The 16,275-nt window shown below is 33.3% G+C and overlaps 1 protein-coding gene across 8 annotated transcripts in view; it reads right to left on the reverse strand.

Moving 5' to 3' along the window:
- Positions 1-16,275, reverse strand: part of LOC149418217 (uncharacterized) — a 598,424-nt gene that overhangs the window by 13,412 nt on the left and 568,737 nt on the right. Inside the window, exon 5 of one of the 8 annotated variants that reach the window (XM_089639770.1) lies at positions 2,731-2,990. The exons of 2 other annotated variants lie outside the window; for them this stretch is intronic. In XM_089639770.1, coding sequence (XP_089495896.1) covers positions 2,746-2,990 — 245 coding nt within the window. In that variant the 3' untranslated portion in view covers positions 2,731-2,745. Of the gene's footprint in view, positions 1-2,730; positions 2,991-4,509; positions 4,770-6,132; positions 6,393-7,813; positions 8,080-10,150; positions 10,411-12,422; positions 12,683-16,275 lie in introns of those variants that run through there. 5 more of the 8 variants (XM_089639772.1, XM_089639777.1, XM_089639766.1 and 2 more) reach the window with 5 other exon arrangements.

Consider the following 16,275-nt stretch of genomic DNA (forward strand, 5'->3'; position numbering starts at 1 on the left):
TTTCATCACTTTCCATGACTTTATATAACTTTTTGAAGATGTGATGAATTATCATTTTGATGATTTATCCGGTCACCGGTAAAAAAGGTGGAAAAAATAATCTTTTATGACTAAATTACTTACAATAAGTATTTCGCATTCATTCTGGAATGAACAAGTAGACATAACCACCTTTATCGGGGGTTTGCCCGAGGCTCACAATCGGAATAATAACATATTTTCTTAGAAATGGATTCAGTTTAATATGTTTTTACTTAAAACCGTTTGAAAATTTAGTTAAACGTTTTTAACTACAACATTAGCGCACAGATTAACAGCATCTAGAACTTCCAGGGCCTCAGGCTTGCCGGGGCTTTGCATTGGGTCAGATTAGCTCAGTGGTAGAGTAAAGCCCCGGAGAGTTGATAATATTATATTCAAAGATTAAATATTACAGTTTGAGGTTTTACAATAAGGTATTCCACTATTAAAATATTGAAATAACACATTATTTCCAATGAGTTATAAAACTCACTCCGGATATACATAAAATCAATCAAAATAGATTGTAAGAAACACAGCAAGATAATATTTAGTATGTAATTTATAATTAGTAAATCGAAAACTTAATTACTGTAGTAGTATATAATAATGTAAAGACAGTTCAGATGTGTATTAAACAGCCAATAAAAAGGTTTACAAACTCACAACTTAAGGTTAAACGCAACGTACTTGGTACGCGTTCATAGTTGGCCATAATTTAATTATTTTATTAATATATAAACAAAGTACTTGATTGAATCACCGACACAATATTTTATTTGAATGCCAAAGAATTGAGTTTTTATAAGGACAAAACTATTTATTCATATTCGTATTGCGTGTGTACCTACGTGCGCAAACAAATAATTCGTCTTAATATTTTAAAGCATAAAGTGTATTTTATTAAGATAATTTAGTTAAAGCCATCTATGAACCCTTAGATTATCACGTACGTTGAGTTTAACCTTAAAAAATAACATATTATTTTGAATTTAACCTCATTAAAATTTTAAATATTAGATACATGGGTAATAATTTGAAATGTTCCAAATTATACAGATGAATATAATCTACATAATAAGACATTGTTTGTTTCGCCGGAGTCCCAAGATCGATATTCCCCAGTCATTGGGTGGTAATATTTGGGCGGGTCGTGAATGTGGTGCTGATTAGAAGTAAGGATGACATCATTCCTCATACGAACATAAGCGTAGCATCTGTCATTGATTCTTGGAAATGCGCAAACCCATTTCTCGTCCGTATATGTATGCAAACATGTCTCGTCGTATGCAAACGGGCATAATTCTTATGGACTTTAGAGTAAGCATACTGTGAAAGCATAATTAAGTTTCTTTCCCAAATGCGATTGAAAATATTCCACTGCAAAATAAAACAATAATAAATTTAATTTAAAAAAAAGTAAAATAAACAGTTTTTCTTTAATTGGATAACCACCTCTGCCATACTTTACCTGAAGTGGTTCGCTAAGTTCGGTCACTTAGCAGGAGAGCCCGAGTTCATGGGGTGAGGTTTGTCCAGCGCTTAGTGGCAGATGCGTGAGAGGAGAGGCCAAAGGGAGACACTTTCACCTCTTCTGCCGGACTCTCTCGATCCAACGCCTTTCACCGTAGTGGACATACTAACCACCACATTCCTACCCACCCCTTATACAGTTTTCTTTCCCAAGATTTAATCTCCTTATTCTACTTAAAAAGATACACTACAAAAAACCCTCAAAAAACGAAATAGGTCCTGCGGTAAATTATTTTACTTCCTGAGTGGAGTTAATGAAAAAAAAAACGCAAACTTATTAGTAAAACCATCTCTTCAACGGGTAAAGGACAATAAGGTTAAACAAAAACTAATTATGTTTTTTTTTTTAATCTAGATTTTTCACTTAAATCCCCCACACTTAAAACAATATACATACATAATTACCAGACTAGAACACTCAAAATTTAAGAAAATTATATGTTATTTAAACACTATCACATACCAATTATTATGTTTGTCAAATCACTACTCTAGGTAGCGATGATTTTATTATTATTTGTCTTTGAAACAAGTCTAAGGTTAAAGTCGGAATTAATAAGTCATAAATAACAATTTTCAGTTTCCTATGATTCATACATAATCCTAAGTACTATTATTACTATGTTTGTTTATCATTCTTTCGCGTCGCAACGAGCGAGCGATCGGCGAATTTTTTTGTAAGGGTAGTTGGAGGGCTGGAAAGTGACATAATCTACTTTCCATCCCGGGAAAAAATTCAGTACCGTGGGAATTTTCTTTTTATATTAATTTCTCACTAACACAACGCGAGAGAAGCCACAGGTAAAAGCTAGTACAAGGTAAAAGCTAGTAGAATGAACGATACAATTACAAATAAAAATGTTTACGGGGGGAACAAAAAATTTACTATTTTCTAATCCCTAGAAAATAGAAAATAGGTCTTTTCCAACCGACATAAACAGGGCTCGTTCCGGGGTTAAGGATCACATCTACAAAAACATAGTTTTGAGATAAACGCAAATAAAGATTGGAATACTCATATACCCAACTGCATTTCTTAAACGGCTGTATGTACGAGATAGATCTTCGTGTCACTAGTAAATATGATTATGGCATTAACGAAAGCTCAACTCAAAACACATACATAGTTAGGCCCCCACGGTTGGTCCTTCAGATAGAAAGCCTAAACAATCCAGACTGGAACAGTCCATATTACATTTTAACATACTGTCCAGTCGGCGTAACGTGATATTTCGGTGGGTCGTGGGAGTGAGTATGATCTGAAGATACGATTAATTCACCTCGCATTCGAACATAAGCGCAGCATTTTAGCTTCGGTCCTCTTAATGAGCATTCCCATCTCTCGTTACCATTTGCATAATTCCTTGGCGCTTTACAGTAAGTGTACCGGTAGAGCATCAGGAGTTTCTTTCCCTTTCTCGACGGAATGTAAACCACTGAAAACATAAAACACAAAATTAATTTACACATAAAAATACATTTGAAAATTTAAATAAGAGAAAAAATTTCTTTTTTTTATGTAAGTTGTAACTGATTTGTGAAGGATTAAAAATGAAACTAAATTTTGAACTTTTTTATTGAAGAAATACATTTTATTTTAACTTTATAGATGAGTATAAATACAAAATATTCATAAATAAGAGAAAAAGAAAATGGTTAGGCATTTATGACTTTGTTATAAATTGAATAGTGACGCATACCCAATAGTAAGCAACTACAGCCCAATCGACAATGGGCTGGTGTTGCAATGTCAATACGAACTATAAACTATATAAATCAACAACAGCCCAATTGTCATAGGACTGGTGTTGCAATGTTAATGCTAACTTTAAACTATATGGAGCAACAACAGTCTTATCGACAAAATTGCTTGTGTTACAATGTTAATGCTAACTATAAAATATGCATATAAAGCAACAACCGCCCAATCGAGCAACACCAACCCATTGGAAAATGGGTAGACAGAGCAACAACAACCAAATCATCAGAGGGCTGGTGTTTCAATGTTAATGCTAACTATATTGAGCAACAACAACCTAATAGACAAAGGGCCTGTTTTGCCATGTTTATACTAACTATAAACTAACCAGAACAACTACAGCCCAATCGTCAATGGGCAGATGTTGCAATGTCATTGCTAATTATAAACTATAAAGAGCAACAACAGCCCAATCGACAATGGGCTGGTGTTGTAATTTCAAAGCTAAATCTAAACTATATAGCTGGTTTTAAGTTTCTTTTAGCTTTCTCAGTTTGAATAGCTCAGTTGAAGCTAGCAGTCCACAATGGAATGCTGGTGCCTAACCTGATGTATTACAGCGAGGCATGGAATTGACAGAGGAAGGATGAAAGAAAGATGATTAAAAAAGGGAAGATTAGATGGTTTGAGCATGCAGAGCGAATGAATAAATAAAGGAGTGAAATTAGGATATATGACGCGAATGTGAAGTCTGAGACGACTAAGAAAAATATGACACGATCGAGTGAAACAGTTACTAGAGACTAGAGTCAAAATGACAGATGAGTCTGCATGAATTGGAATGAGGCCAAAAGTGGGTGCCAAGACCAGTTTTTTTGGTGTGTCCTATCTGCGTTAGTATGAATACGTTGAGTGGAGCCAGGAACAATATTCTAACTCTAACAGATACCGGGGTTTCCGGCAAAAGTAACAATCAAAGATATTAGAAGAACGAGATATGCTATGTTGGCCGCCGGACCGTAGTCGGAGTACTACCTAATTAGGGTACTTTGAACGGTATCGGGACGTGTACGCACAGAAATCTGTTCTATGTATTAGTGCGGATACTTTAGCGCAAGCGAAGGTGTGCAGTAGTATTGGTGAACAAAACCGGCGACACTCGGCAAAACAATTCCACTCAGTACGAACTGCGCATAGCACATCTCGTTCTTCTAATATCTTTGGTAACAATGGTAGATTAAACTGAGCAATATAATTTGGAACATAGCGAATTAAATTTTAATATATGCTCCAGACGCGGAGATGTGATACCTCGGCGGTTCATGGGTGTGGATCTCGTCTGAAGATATTATAGAGTCATCTCTCATCCGGACATAAGCTGTGCATTTCACGGTAGATCCCTGCAAGGAGCACACCCATTTCTCATCACCATTTACAAACTTTTTATGGATTTTGCTGTAAGTGTACCGGGAGAGCATCAGAAGTTTATTACCCCTTTGTGATCGAATATACACCGCTGCAAAACAAACAAAAATAATTATTATGTAGAATACATTAAAACAAAAATTTAATAATAAAAACTTATTTTAAAACAATTAACGAATAATAATAAAATGAACAAACCAAAAAAACACCATTTTACAAAGGTACACAAAACAAATCACATTTTCAACTAAAATAACACTAGTTACGTTATAATTCAATCTTCTTTATTAATTTAAAAACTATTATGAAAAAATGAGGTTGTTTATAAAAATCCATCAAATAAAAATAATTATTATTAGAATAAAATAACTTTATTTTTAATATCACTTTACTGTATATATTTTCAATATATAAAACCAACCTTTTTCGGATCACTCTGAACTTTCATCAGGGTTATATAAAAACAAAGCCGAATGGGCAGGACCGACATTTATTTTGTATATTTAAGAGAAATGCGTATATGTCCGGAATGTGTACGTGATTAACACCAAAAGTTGATACAGTGCATTGTCATTACGAGTTTCAGCTCGATCGGATGTCGGAAAGTGGGTTAAATTCCGCTTCCAAGATTTGCATTTATTCATTACCGAAAGCCAAATTCAAATAGATGTATTTGAAAATATTATTATTTATTAAAATATATTAGAGAATAGGTATATAAGAAAAAAAAATAAGAGTAATAAAAGTTTTCAGAAATTAATTAAATTTAATTCATAAAGTTAGCAAAAAAAAATTACAAATAAAGATATGAACGATAAAAGAAAAAACGAATGAAAAAAATAATGCACTACGTATATAATGCCTTACAAAATACCCCGATCGGAGATGTTATAGTCTCATTGGCTCCAGATTGTTTGGGGCAGTTGGAACTCTTGTGCGGCACTCAAATAAAATAAATAAGTGAACATTTAGAGGTTAACTAAAAAGTGCTGAACTAATGTAGCTTTGAAATTGTCAAGATTTAACTCGAAAATATCAGCGATATGGATATATCATCTATGTATTCTTTCCATAACAGTTTTGAACACGAATTTATATTTTGTGAAATAATATATTCCATCTAGCAGACAACAAGTTAATAGCGTCAGGGCAGAGATCCATTTCTTCATAGTTTAATATAATTCCCAGTCGAAGAAACGTGGTATCTCGGCGGGTCATGAGTATGATATTGATCTGACATAATGATGTCGTCATTAATCTTACGAACATAAGCATGGCATTTCGTATTACATCCTTTTAACGAACACACCCATTTCTTTATAGTTTAATATAATTCCCAGTCGAAGAGACGTGGTATCTCGGTGGGTCATGAGTATGATATTGATCTGACATAATGATGTCGTCATTAATCTTACGAACATAAGCATGGCATTTCGTATTACATCCTTTTAACGAACACACCCATTTCTTTATAGTTTAATATAATTCCCAGTCGAAGAGACGTGGTATCTCGGTGGGTCATGAGTATGATATTGATCTGACATAATGATATCGTCATTAATCTTACGAACATAAGCATGGCATTTCGTATTACATCCTTGTAACGAGCACACCCATTTTTCGTCTCCATTTGCATAATTCTTTGGTGTTCTACTGTAAGTGTATCCGGAAAGCATCAAAAGTTTTTTCCCCTTCTGCGATCGAATATATAACACTGCAAAATAAATTTAAATAAATAAATTAATTCAAACTATTTTTTTACATTTTACTTGCAACATTTCTAATAAGAGGTAATGTAAAATTTAAGTGTTGAAATAGAAAAACATAACAATTTATTATTTAAATCATTTTTTTACCAAAAAGGTAAAAAATACAAAGCAATTTTTTTTCTAACATTCAATTTTTTAAATTTGTTTAATTATTTTTAATTTTAATTTGTTTCCCCGTAGGGGTGGGACCGCTAAACTACTCGGTCTTGGCACTCACTCATTGCCTCATTCACATTCATACATACTCTTTTATTATTCTGACTCCTGCCATGGCCCGACTCAAGTATCTGATTCAAATTTTATGAATGATCATATTGTTATCACATAACAATATAATAATTCATAAAATTTGAGCTTTTGTGGGGTTATTGTCAATAGCAAAAGTAGCAGCAAGAATAGATTAAAAAAAACGAAATTTTTTATTTAGAATATTCTTTTAATGTTATTCTGTAGAATATGGCAGTTTATTACATTGCTTTCGACGATCATAATATAGTGTGGCGGTTTTTTATTACATTAGCTCCACGCACGAGACCCTGAGGAATATACTTTCCCTTCATCTTTGGTGACGGTGTGAGGAGGGTCGCCGGCAGGACCTAGACAAATCTCACCCCATAAACCCGGGCACCACTGCTAAGTCACCAAACGTAGCGAACGGGGTTGACATATGGGAAAAGGTGTTGGTTATCCAATAATTTTGCACTACAAACTACACTCACTGACGGTCAGACGTAAACTTTCTGACGTACTGCTACTACACAAAATTATACATGCATCAGTTGATACACCAAACATTTTATCCCAAATTAACATCAATATTCCATCAAGAAAATCAACAAGAAGGATGAACGACATTTTCTATATTAAAGCCTACCACACAAATACAGGATATTTTTCCCCTGTACCACGAACATTAAGAAATTATAACATTATACATGGCTCTAATAATGAAATAGACATTTTTAATGACCAATTTAAACACTTCAAAAAAATATATTACCTTTAATCATATTAAGCTGATATTGTGATGAAACCCTTTATTTAAAGAGAAGCAACATTGTACCTACCTAATCAGTGTCTCACCAGTACAGGTGTGACAATAACAAATCGTTTATGAACATATTTGTATTTACCTTTTACCCATTCTTATTTGTTATTTACTTCTGCATGTTTAGCCTATTCATTTTGTTACTATTTTTGTTATTATTATGTATTTAAACATCCTTGTATGTAAATTTTTGGGCACCATGCCTGTTTTATGTACTTAAATAAAAAAATAAATAAACAGTTTCCGAGGCGGCGCTACCCATATCTGCCTTCCAAATTGGCGATCGGTTTTTATACAGTGCAACAGAGTATGAATATAAATTACATAAAATAATTACAGTCCGAGTCTAATATATTCCCCAGATGATGAGATGTGATATCTCAGCGGGTTATGAGTGTGGGTCTCATCTGAAGACATGATAGAGCCATCCCTCATTCGGACGTAAGCATGGCATTTTGCATCGGGTCTCTGTAACGAGCACACCCATTTCTCGTCACTATTTGCATACTTTCTAGGGCTTTTGCTGTAAGTGTACTGGGATAGCATCAGTAGTGTATTACCCTTTCGTGACGGAATATAAACTACTGCAAAAAAAAAACAATAAATTGGCTGACACAAAAATAATATTCAAAGACATTTTGTTAAAATTAAAATTAACTAAAATATAAACTTTAAATTAAAATTAACTAACTGTTACGATTGCAAATAAAAGCCTTGAAAATTTAATAAAAAAGAACTTTAATTAAAAATAAAGAAACATGAAATTTTTCATTTAAGCCAGGGTTACAGTTTATAGTTTCAGAAACTATAAATACAGATTTGTTTTAGTTTAAAACTGCACAAAAGTCCCAACTGCATCCATCCCTCTGGAGCCAGTGAGACTATGGTATCCCAAATTGGGATATGTTGTGAGGCTGAAGGTAATGAGGAGGGAAAGGAGATAGGGAAGAGGAAGGTATCTGGCTAGTAAGATCTGGTCACCAAACACGGCCAAAGCCATTTCAAACAACAGTTCAATTCTGAATGATGGTCTCACACCAGGGCGATTCTGAGAGTATTCTCCACTCTGGAAAGCGCCGCAAGTATTCTATATATTATTTTAAATGAGTAAATTATGAAATAACACAATTAATCAATTAAAATTTACTTTCTCACGCCGGGATTTGAACCCGCGACATTCGGCTTGCTAGTCGAGAGCCTTACCTCACGACCACGGAGGTCATCCAAATACAGATGATATTTATATTTGGTAAAGCACTTTATGTTAACACATTGCTTTATTTTATTGTTTCATACAAATGCATGTCACAGGTATCCAGACATGAATCTATCCAAAGAAAATTTACACGGATTTTGTCCTATCGATCAGGTGTCTACCATCTTCTAAATGGGTATGAACAAAGACTTACATATTTCAAACTAGAGCGTTTAGTTAAAAGACGAAATATAAATGACCTCTTAATGTTTTACAAAATTGTGAATAATCGTGTAAATAGTAACTTAGTCAATCAAATCAATTTTTACGCCAGGCCCAAATATACCAGAAATATGAACATATTTTGGACCGAAATCTTTGCCAATAACACTGGATATTTTAATCCTATGTCTAGAATGTCTCAATCATACAATGATCTTGCTAAAACACACACTGTCGTAGATATTTTTTCAAATAATATAACTTGTTTCAAGAAATATCTCCACGATTTCTGTACTTAGATAAAAAAAAAAAAAAAAAATGAAAAGAAAAATAAATAAATAAAAAAAATTGTTTAGTGGTTTAATAATTTTTTTTAATACGTACTCTTTAAATTTTTCTCCTTATTATGTGCTTCAATCTTTGTAATTAAGTTTTGTATATAAATACTGTCATTGTTTTACATGTTTGCTTATGTAAATGTGCAAATGTGATTGCTGCAGACACATTAGTCTAGGGATAATTATAATTGTATTTTCTTTATTTTGTAATCCATAATTAATGTTTTTATAAATATCCTGTTTGTATCTCGAATAAATAAATAAAATAAATTTATATTGAAATTGAGTAGCATTTCAATGTGGAAGGCGGGTTTGGGTACCCGAGAACCATTTATTATTTAATGCATAACCAACACCTCTGCCATAGGTCTCCTAAAGTGGTTTGCTATGTTTGGTGATTCAGCAGGAGTGCCCGGGTTCATAGGGTGAAGTGCGGCTGGTGTGGGGAGACCCTTCAACCTTTCCAGCTGGTTTCTCTCGACCCATCGCCTTGCACTGCAGCGCGATGGATTGATCATACACCCGTCACTCCCGGACACACCGATCCCTAGATTCCTACGCATCCCTCATACCTTTTTCCTTCCCAGAATTTCCTTTCCTTAAAAAGACCCTTCACTCAGCGTCCCCAAAGATGACACAGGCCATGAAAGAAATTATTTTATTCAGGGCCTCGTGTGTGGGGTTAGTGTTAAAAAAAATCACAAAGGGAAATATCTACCCTCTTTTATCTTTTAATTTGAAGAGATTTTAAATACCTACCCATTTTCCTCCATGCATTGGTTGACCACATGATCGATTCCAGATTAATCTGGTTACAATGATGTTATAGAAAAGTTGAATGAATACAATTGGGTGGATTTGGGGGTTATATCCAAACTCACTTACAGACCCAAGGTAGAATAAATGAATTCCAAATTACAGTCTAACATAATCCCCAGACGAAGAGATGTGATATCTCGGCGGGTCGTGTGTGTGGTTCCCACCTAAAGATACGATGCAGTCATCATTCATTCGAACATATGCATAGCATTTCTGCCTGGATCCTTTCAATGAGCATTCCCATTTTACGTCACCATTTACATATTTCTTGAGGGTTTTACAATAAGTGAAGTGGGAGAGCATCAGGAGTGTATTGCCTTTTTGCGATGGAATATATACTACTGCAAAAAAATAAACAATCAAATGATTAGTACAAAAAATATTTAAAGATGTATTTTTTTTATAATTGCATAACGATAATATAATGCATTATGGGAATATTATTGAAGCACTTATTTTTTAATAAATAAAGCAGTATTACAAATTTTATTTGAAGCAGATTTTCGACATTAGAAAAAGAACTAACGAAATTCTAACGAAACAGGTTTTTAAATGAAAGATACCTTCGGTGTCAATTTGGAAAACGGAACTTTTCAAAATTGTCAGATTAGAAGAACATTAATCTAACGGTAATGTATTGTGCCGTTTTGTTATCTCCGTTGAAAAATAATGTGGAATTTTTTTTTTTAAATAAATATAAAATCGTCATACGAGTTTTCAAAGATGTACAAATTGGTGGAAGGAATAGGACGGTTAAAAAATAAGAAAGAGATTAAAAACAACTACTTACATGATAATGTTAAATTAATATGGGTTTGTATATTGTTTATTATTACTGATAATGTTAAATTAATATGGAATTGTATATTGTTTACTATTTCTTTAAATTGAATCATTCTTTACATTTCAATTTTAACCTCACCAGGACTGGCCTGTGTCGATGTTAGTATTATTTTACCTCACTAGGACTAGCCCGTGTTGACGTTGGTATTATTTCAACCTCACTAGGACTGTGTCTGCCTGTGTCGAGGTTAGTATTATTTTACCTCACTAGGACTAGCCCGTGTTGACGTTGGTATTATTTCAACCTCACTAGGACTGTGTCTGCCTGTGTCGAGGTTAGTATTATTTTACCTCACTAGGACTAGCCCGTGTTGACGTTGTTATTATTTCAACCTCACTAGGACTGTGTCTGCCTGTGTCGAGGTTAGTATTATTTTACCTCACTAGGACTAGCCCGTGTTGACGTTGGTATTATTTCAACCTCACTAGGACTGTGTCTGCCTGTGTCGAGGTTAGTATTATTTTACCTCACTAGGACTAGCCCGTGTTGACGTTGGTATTATTTCAACCTCACTAGGACTGTGTCTGCCTGTGTCGAGGTTAGTATTATTTTTACCTCACTAGGACTAGCCCGTGTTGAGGTTAGTATGATTTAAGTTTATTTTTTAATTCATCAGGACTGGTTGTATGGTGCAATACTAGTCCACCATATTACATGAGATAATATAAAATACACAAATAAACTTCAAATTAAAGTATCGTCCTTCAGGGTGGCCTACTCATCATCAACATCTATCGCTCAACGCACCACTCGAATGCCGCCACGACAATGACTCTGATTGACTTCCGGGTTAAGAAGCTAGAAACTGGCTGGTCATAAATAAAATATAAAAATGTCATCTTCTTTTTTTAACCTCACCATCACAGGTGAATTCACATACCGATATTTTTTTGTTTGTTTGTGGTTTGAAGTTGTTGTAACTTGCATATTCTTCTTATCCTAGCAATAAAATTTAAGTTAATCCTATTGTAACCGAAGGGTATGCCAAGTTGTAATTTCCTTTAATTACGTCTAAATAATCGTTTGTATAATGAATGTTGAAAGTCTTTATTGATATTCAATTATTCAAAGTTTTCAAATAATACAAATTGTTTTATTTACGATAAGAAATACAAAAACACTGTTGTAGGACTAACGTCCAGTTGTAGTGAATGTCTAAGGACGGGTTCTTTCGGAGTATTTGAACAATTCATCAAATTTCAACGTTCATTTCTGGGATCTGTGAAAGTCCAATTCAAGTTCTGTTATTATATCAATAGGCTAGTTGCTTGACAAAACTGAAATAAAAACAGAACTTGAAAAAATCTTTCACAGAACTTGAAAATGAATGTTGAATTTGATGAATTGTTCAAATACTCCGAAACAACCCGTCCTAAGTTATATGGTCAGGCGCCTCCTCGCCACGATCGGCTAGGTTCGGAATTGATCGGAATCTTCGTGTGCGCTGATCACTCGTTTGTTGCCCGCGTACAATAGTGCAACAAAGTAGGTAATTTTACAATAATTATTGAGAAAGTTACAAAATTACACTTTTACATAATTCCCAGAAGCTGAAAGGTGGTATCTGGGCGGCTCGTGGACATGGGTCTCATCCGATGCTATGACCGAGTTATTCCTCATTCGAACATAAGCATGGCATTTCACATCATGTCTTCGTAAAGAGCATTCCCATCTCTCGTCACCGTTCACATAATTCTTAGAACTTCTATTGTAAGTGTACTGGGACAGCATCAAGAGTTTATTTCCCCTCCGCGATCGAATATAAAACACTGCAAAATTTAAAAAATATATATGAACACAAAAAGACATTCAAATGCAAATTAATTTATAATTTTAAAACACTTATAATTTTAAACTACTACTCGCCGTTACTACTAATGCAAATAATAGACTTAGGCCCAGATTTTTTCGCAGAATTTCATGTGTGAGAAAATCATCAAATGGCCTATTAACGTCATTTAGTTTTTTTCGACAGTTGAAAAGTTCACTTTAAATGTTGATTCTAAGTCCGTTTCAGCTGTTGAAATTGAAGTCAAATTGTGATCAGCAGTAGAGGATATCAATCATGCTGTTAAACTTCTCACCTTATTACAATTTTACTGAAAACTTAAACGCACCTAGAACCGGCGTTTAAAGGGGACCTTTCGAATGTCAAAAAAATAAGGCGCTAAATGGCCATTTGATGGCAAAGTTACATTTGAATTTTCGCGAAACAATGAGGCCTTAGGTTTAGACTTCGAAATGGCTTTATCCGTGTTTGGTGACCAGATTTTACTAGGTCAGTTTGACCAGGCCCTCCTTCCTCTTCCCTGCGTCCTTCCCTCACCAATGACTTATAAATATAAAAGCAATTTAAACAATTTCAGCACAATCACCTTACCACCAACGCCAACACCTAAATATTTATCTGTATCTGTCAGTATTATTTTGTATCTTTCGTTGGTTTCCATATTATCCTGATGGTGTAAGGGCACTTCCGAAATCTTTCGATCAATATGTTGAGAAAGTTTAATTGTTTAATGTAGTTTAAACCACATAAAAGGATTCATATTGTCTTTTGTTAAATGCTACTTTACTTATAAAACTGGAATTTACTCTAAGAACTTTTAAAAAGCACCCCTTGCAAACAACGTTTTTCATCATTTACATTCATATATATTTGTATCTGTATCAAATTACCTTCTTGCCAAATGTGATATTTATGGTTCAAAATTCATGTTTTTGTTATTTGACGGTCGTTACGGATTATTTGATATTGTATACGCACATAAGAGCAACTAACAAATAAACAAATTCGAATTTGTTTCGGCAGTTTAATAGTTTCTGAACATTTTATTTATTTATTTGTTAATTAACGCCCTTTTCCAGGGTTTTTACAATTTTTTTATTTGTTATAATTTAAGTTATTTATTTTCTTTCTTTTATTTTTTCTTCTCTCTACTTTAGAAAGAGAGAGAGAGAGAGAGAGAGAGGGAGAGGGAGAGAGAGAGAGAGAGCTTTGAATGTCTTTGCATGCATTAATTAAAATTTAATGTTGACACATGAATAAAATAGAACAAATGGTAGGTACAAAAATGGTAAATCTAAAAAGAAAAACCACAAAAAAATCATTGAAATGTAGATTTGACGGTTCTAAAATTCTTTATTTGTCAAATATGTCTCCTGATTATACATTAATTACAAAAATATTATAATGATAAAACTAATTAATTACACATCTAATTATTAATGATATACCTAAAATAAAACTAAATTACGTGACTACATAGGATAATTCCTTGAGATCATACCACTTTTTGTAATTTTATTTGTAGCTCTGATTGAACCACCATTAAAAAAAATGATTAAGGTAATTTAACCTACTTTAAAACCTGATTCAAACATCATTGATTTTGTATACCAGAGGGTACATAATGGTTTCATTTTAGCTATTATAAACAGTCAAAGGTGAATCTACTACATATCAAATTGGAAGTTAATCTAGTTATTTTATGAATACTATGGAGTTCCTCGAGGATCCACACTGGGGCCACTCTTATTCCCTATATATATTAATGATATCTGTCAATTAAACCTATATGGCAATATCTTCTTATACGCAGATGACACTGTAATATTTAACTTTTACAAAAAATACACTAAAAATAAACATTGAAAAAAATGGTTACATGATCCTAAGCTCACCGATAAGAATAAAGTTTATCACATTAAACACACATTCTAGACAGAGAAAAATACCTGGGCTTATATAAAGACAAACATCTGTCCTAAACAGCATAAAAAGCTTAAAGAAAAAACATTAAACTAATTGGCGTATTAAATAGAGTACATTATCTTCTACTAATACAAGAAAAGAGGGGCTAATACCGTATAATATACTTAATCCAGTCCCATCTCAATTATTTAATAAAAATATGGGAAAACACACACATTACATACTTAAGCGATTTAAAAGAATAAAGCGATATTAATTATAACCTAACCTAACCCAATGAAAAAAGTAACCATGTAATAACTTTGAATGGGGTACGTAGTTTAAAAGCGAAATACGTATTATTGTTATGTATTCAATACGCATGAAACATGTTTTAATGCTATCACAGTTTTAAAGGTTTGAGATAATATTAACCGTGTAGCAATTATCAAATGGTAATGCACCAAAACGTACTTATGAGGAGGGCGAGTAGGGAGAATAGGGGAAATCAGCACGGGTAAAGTACACACTGTAGCATTGATGGTACACATTGTTAAATAATATTTTAAAATATGTAAAGTTTTTACATCAAATTAAAAACAATTCGGGTTTTGGCATCTGCACTTAAATTTACCATTTCCAGACTTCGTTTGCCAAGCGATTTGTATGCCTATTATCTATAATAGTGGTGATATAAGAAACACTTAGAACATATATTATAAAAATGACATATTTTTGGCTTGTGTTTTCCTCCTTTGTACAAATTGTATATTTCGTGCGTCTCTAAAGTCTAATATAACGCCCGCATTCAGTAATGTGGTAATGCGGTGGTTTATGAGTGTGCGTGCCAACAATGTTCACGACCGTGTAGTCCTTCATGCGGACATAAGCAAGGCATTTGAGAGTTGATCCCTTCAGGGAACATACCCATTTGCTATCACCGTTGCTATAACCCTGTTTGTGATGGGAGTAAGTGTGTTCATATAGTCTCAAAAGTTTCTTGCCTCCTCTGGACGATGGAATAAAGGCAACTGAAAAAATAATCAATATTTTCTTAGTTAAAATTTTTTTAAAACGTAATCAACTTCATAATACTATAAGAACGAGATTTTAACATACCTTAGAAGACAGTTGTAAAATTAATTAAACTAAATTAAATTAATGTAAATGCTCGGAGAAAAACGAGTATTTCTAATTTATTAAGAATATCTTTAAATTATTAAATATCCGGTTAAAAACGGGATTGTGAGCCCATTAAAGAATGAATTGATAGGTTTCTTTTTAACATTTAGTTATATACGAATGTTCATATTGTCACGAAGTCGGAATACGTGTCCATTAAAATCCTTTTCGCATTTCGTCATCATATATTATCACGGCAAATGCAGGTGCATGAACACGTGTTCAGATATATTAGGAATTTAATAAAAAATTATCAGGTAACGGCCTAGAATCCCGTTTTTAACCGGATTAGAAATATTATGAAGATATTTTTAATAAATTAGCAATACTCATTATTCTCTTCTGCATATTGGAGGAACACTTATCAAAAATTCAAATTTTCAAGAGGCAATTTTGGTGTCCGGGAAAATAAAACAGACAACAGTTTTTTTAAATTGTTTTATTAAAATGGCAACAAATTTTAATGGCCATAAGCGTCTTTGTCAA

Source organism: Hesperophylax consimilis, chromosome 14, assembly GCF_061612785.1.
Source record: "Hesperophylax consimilis isolate HC1 chromosome 14, BYU_Hcon_1.0, whole genome shotgun sequence".
Taxonomy (NCBI): domain Eukaryota; kingdom Metazoa; phylum Arthropoda; class Insecta; order Trichoptera; family Limnephilidae; genus Hesperophylax; species Hesperophylax consimilis.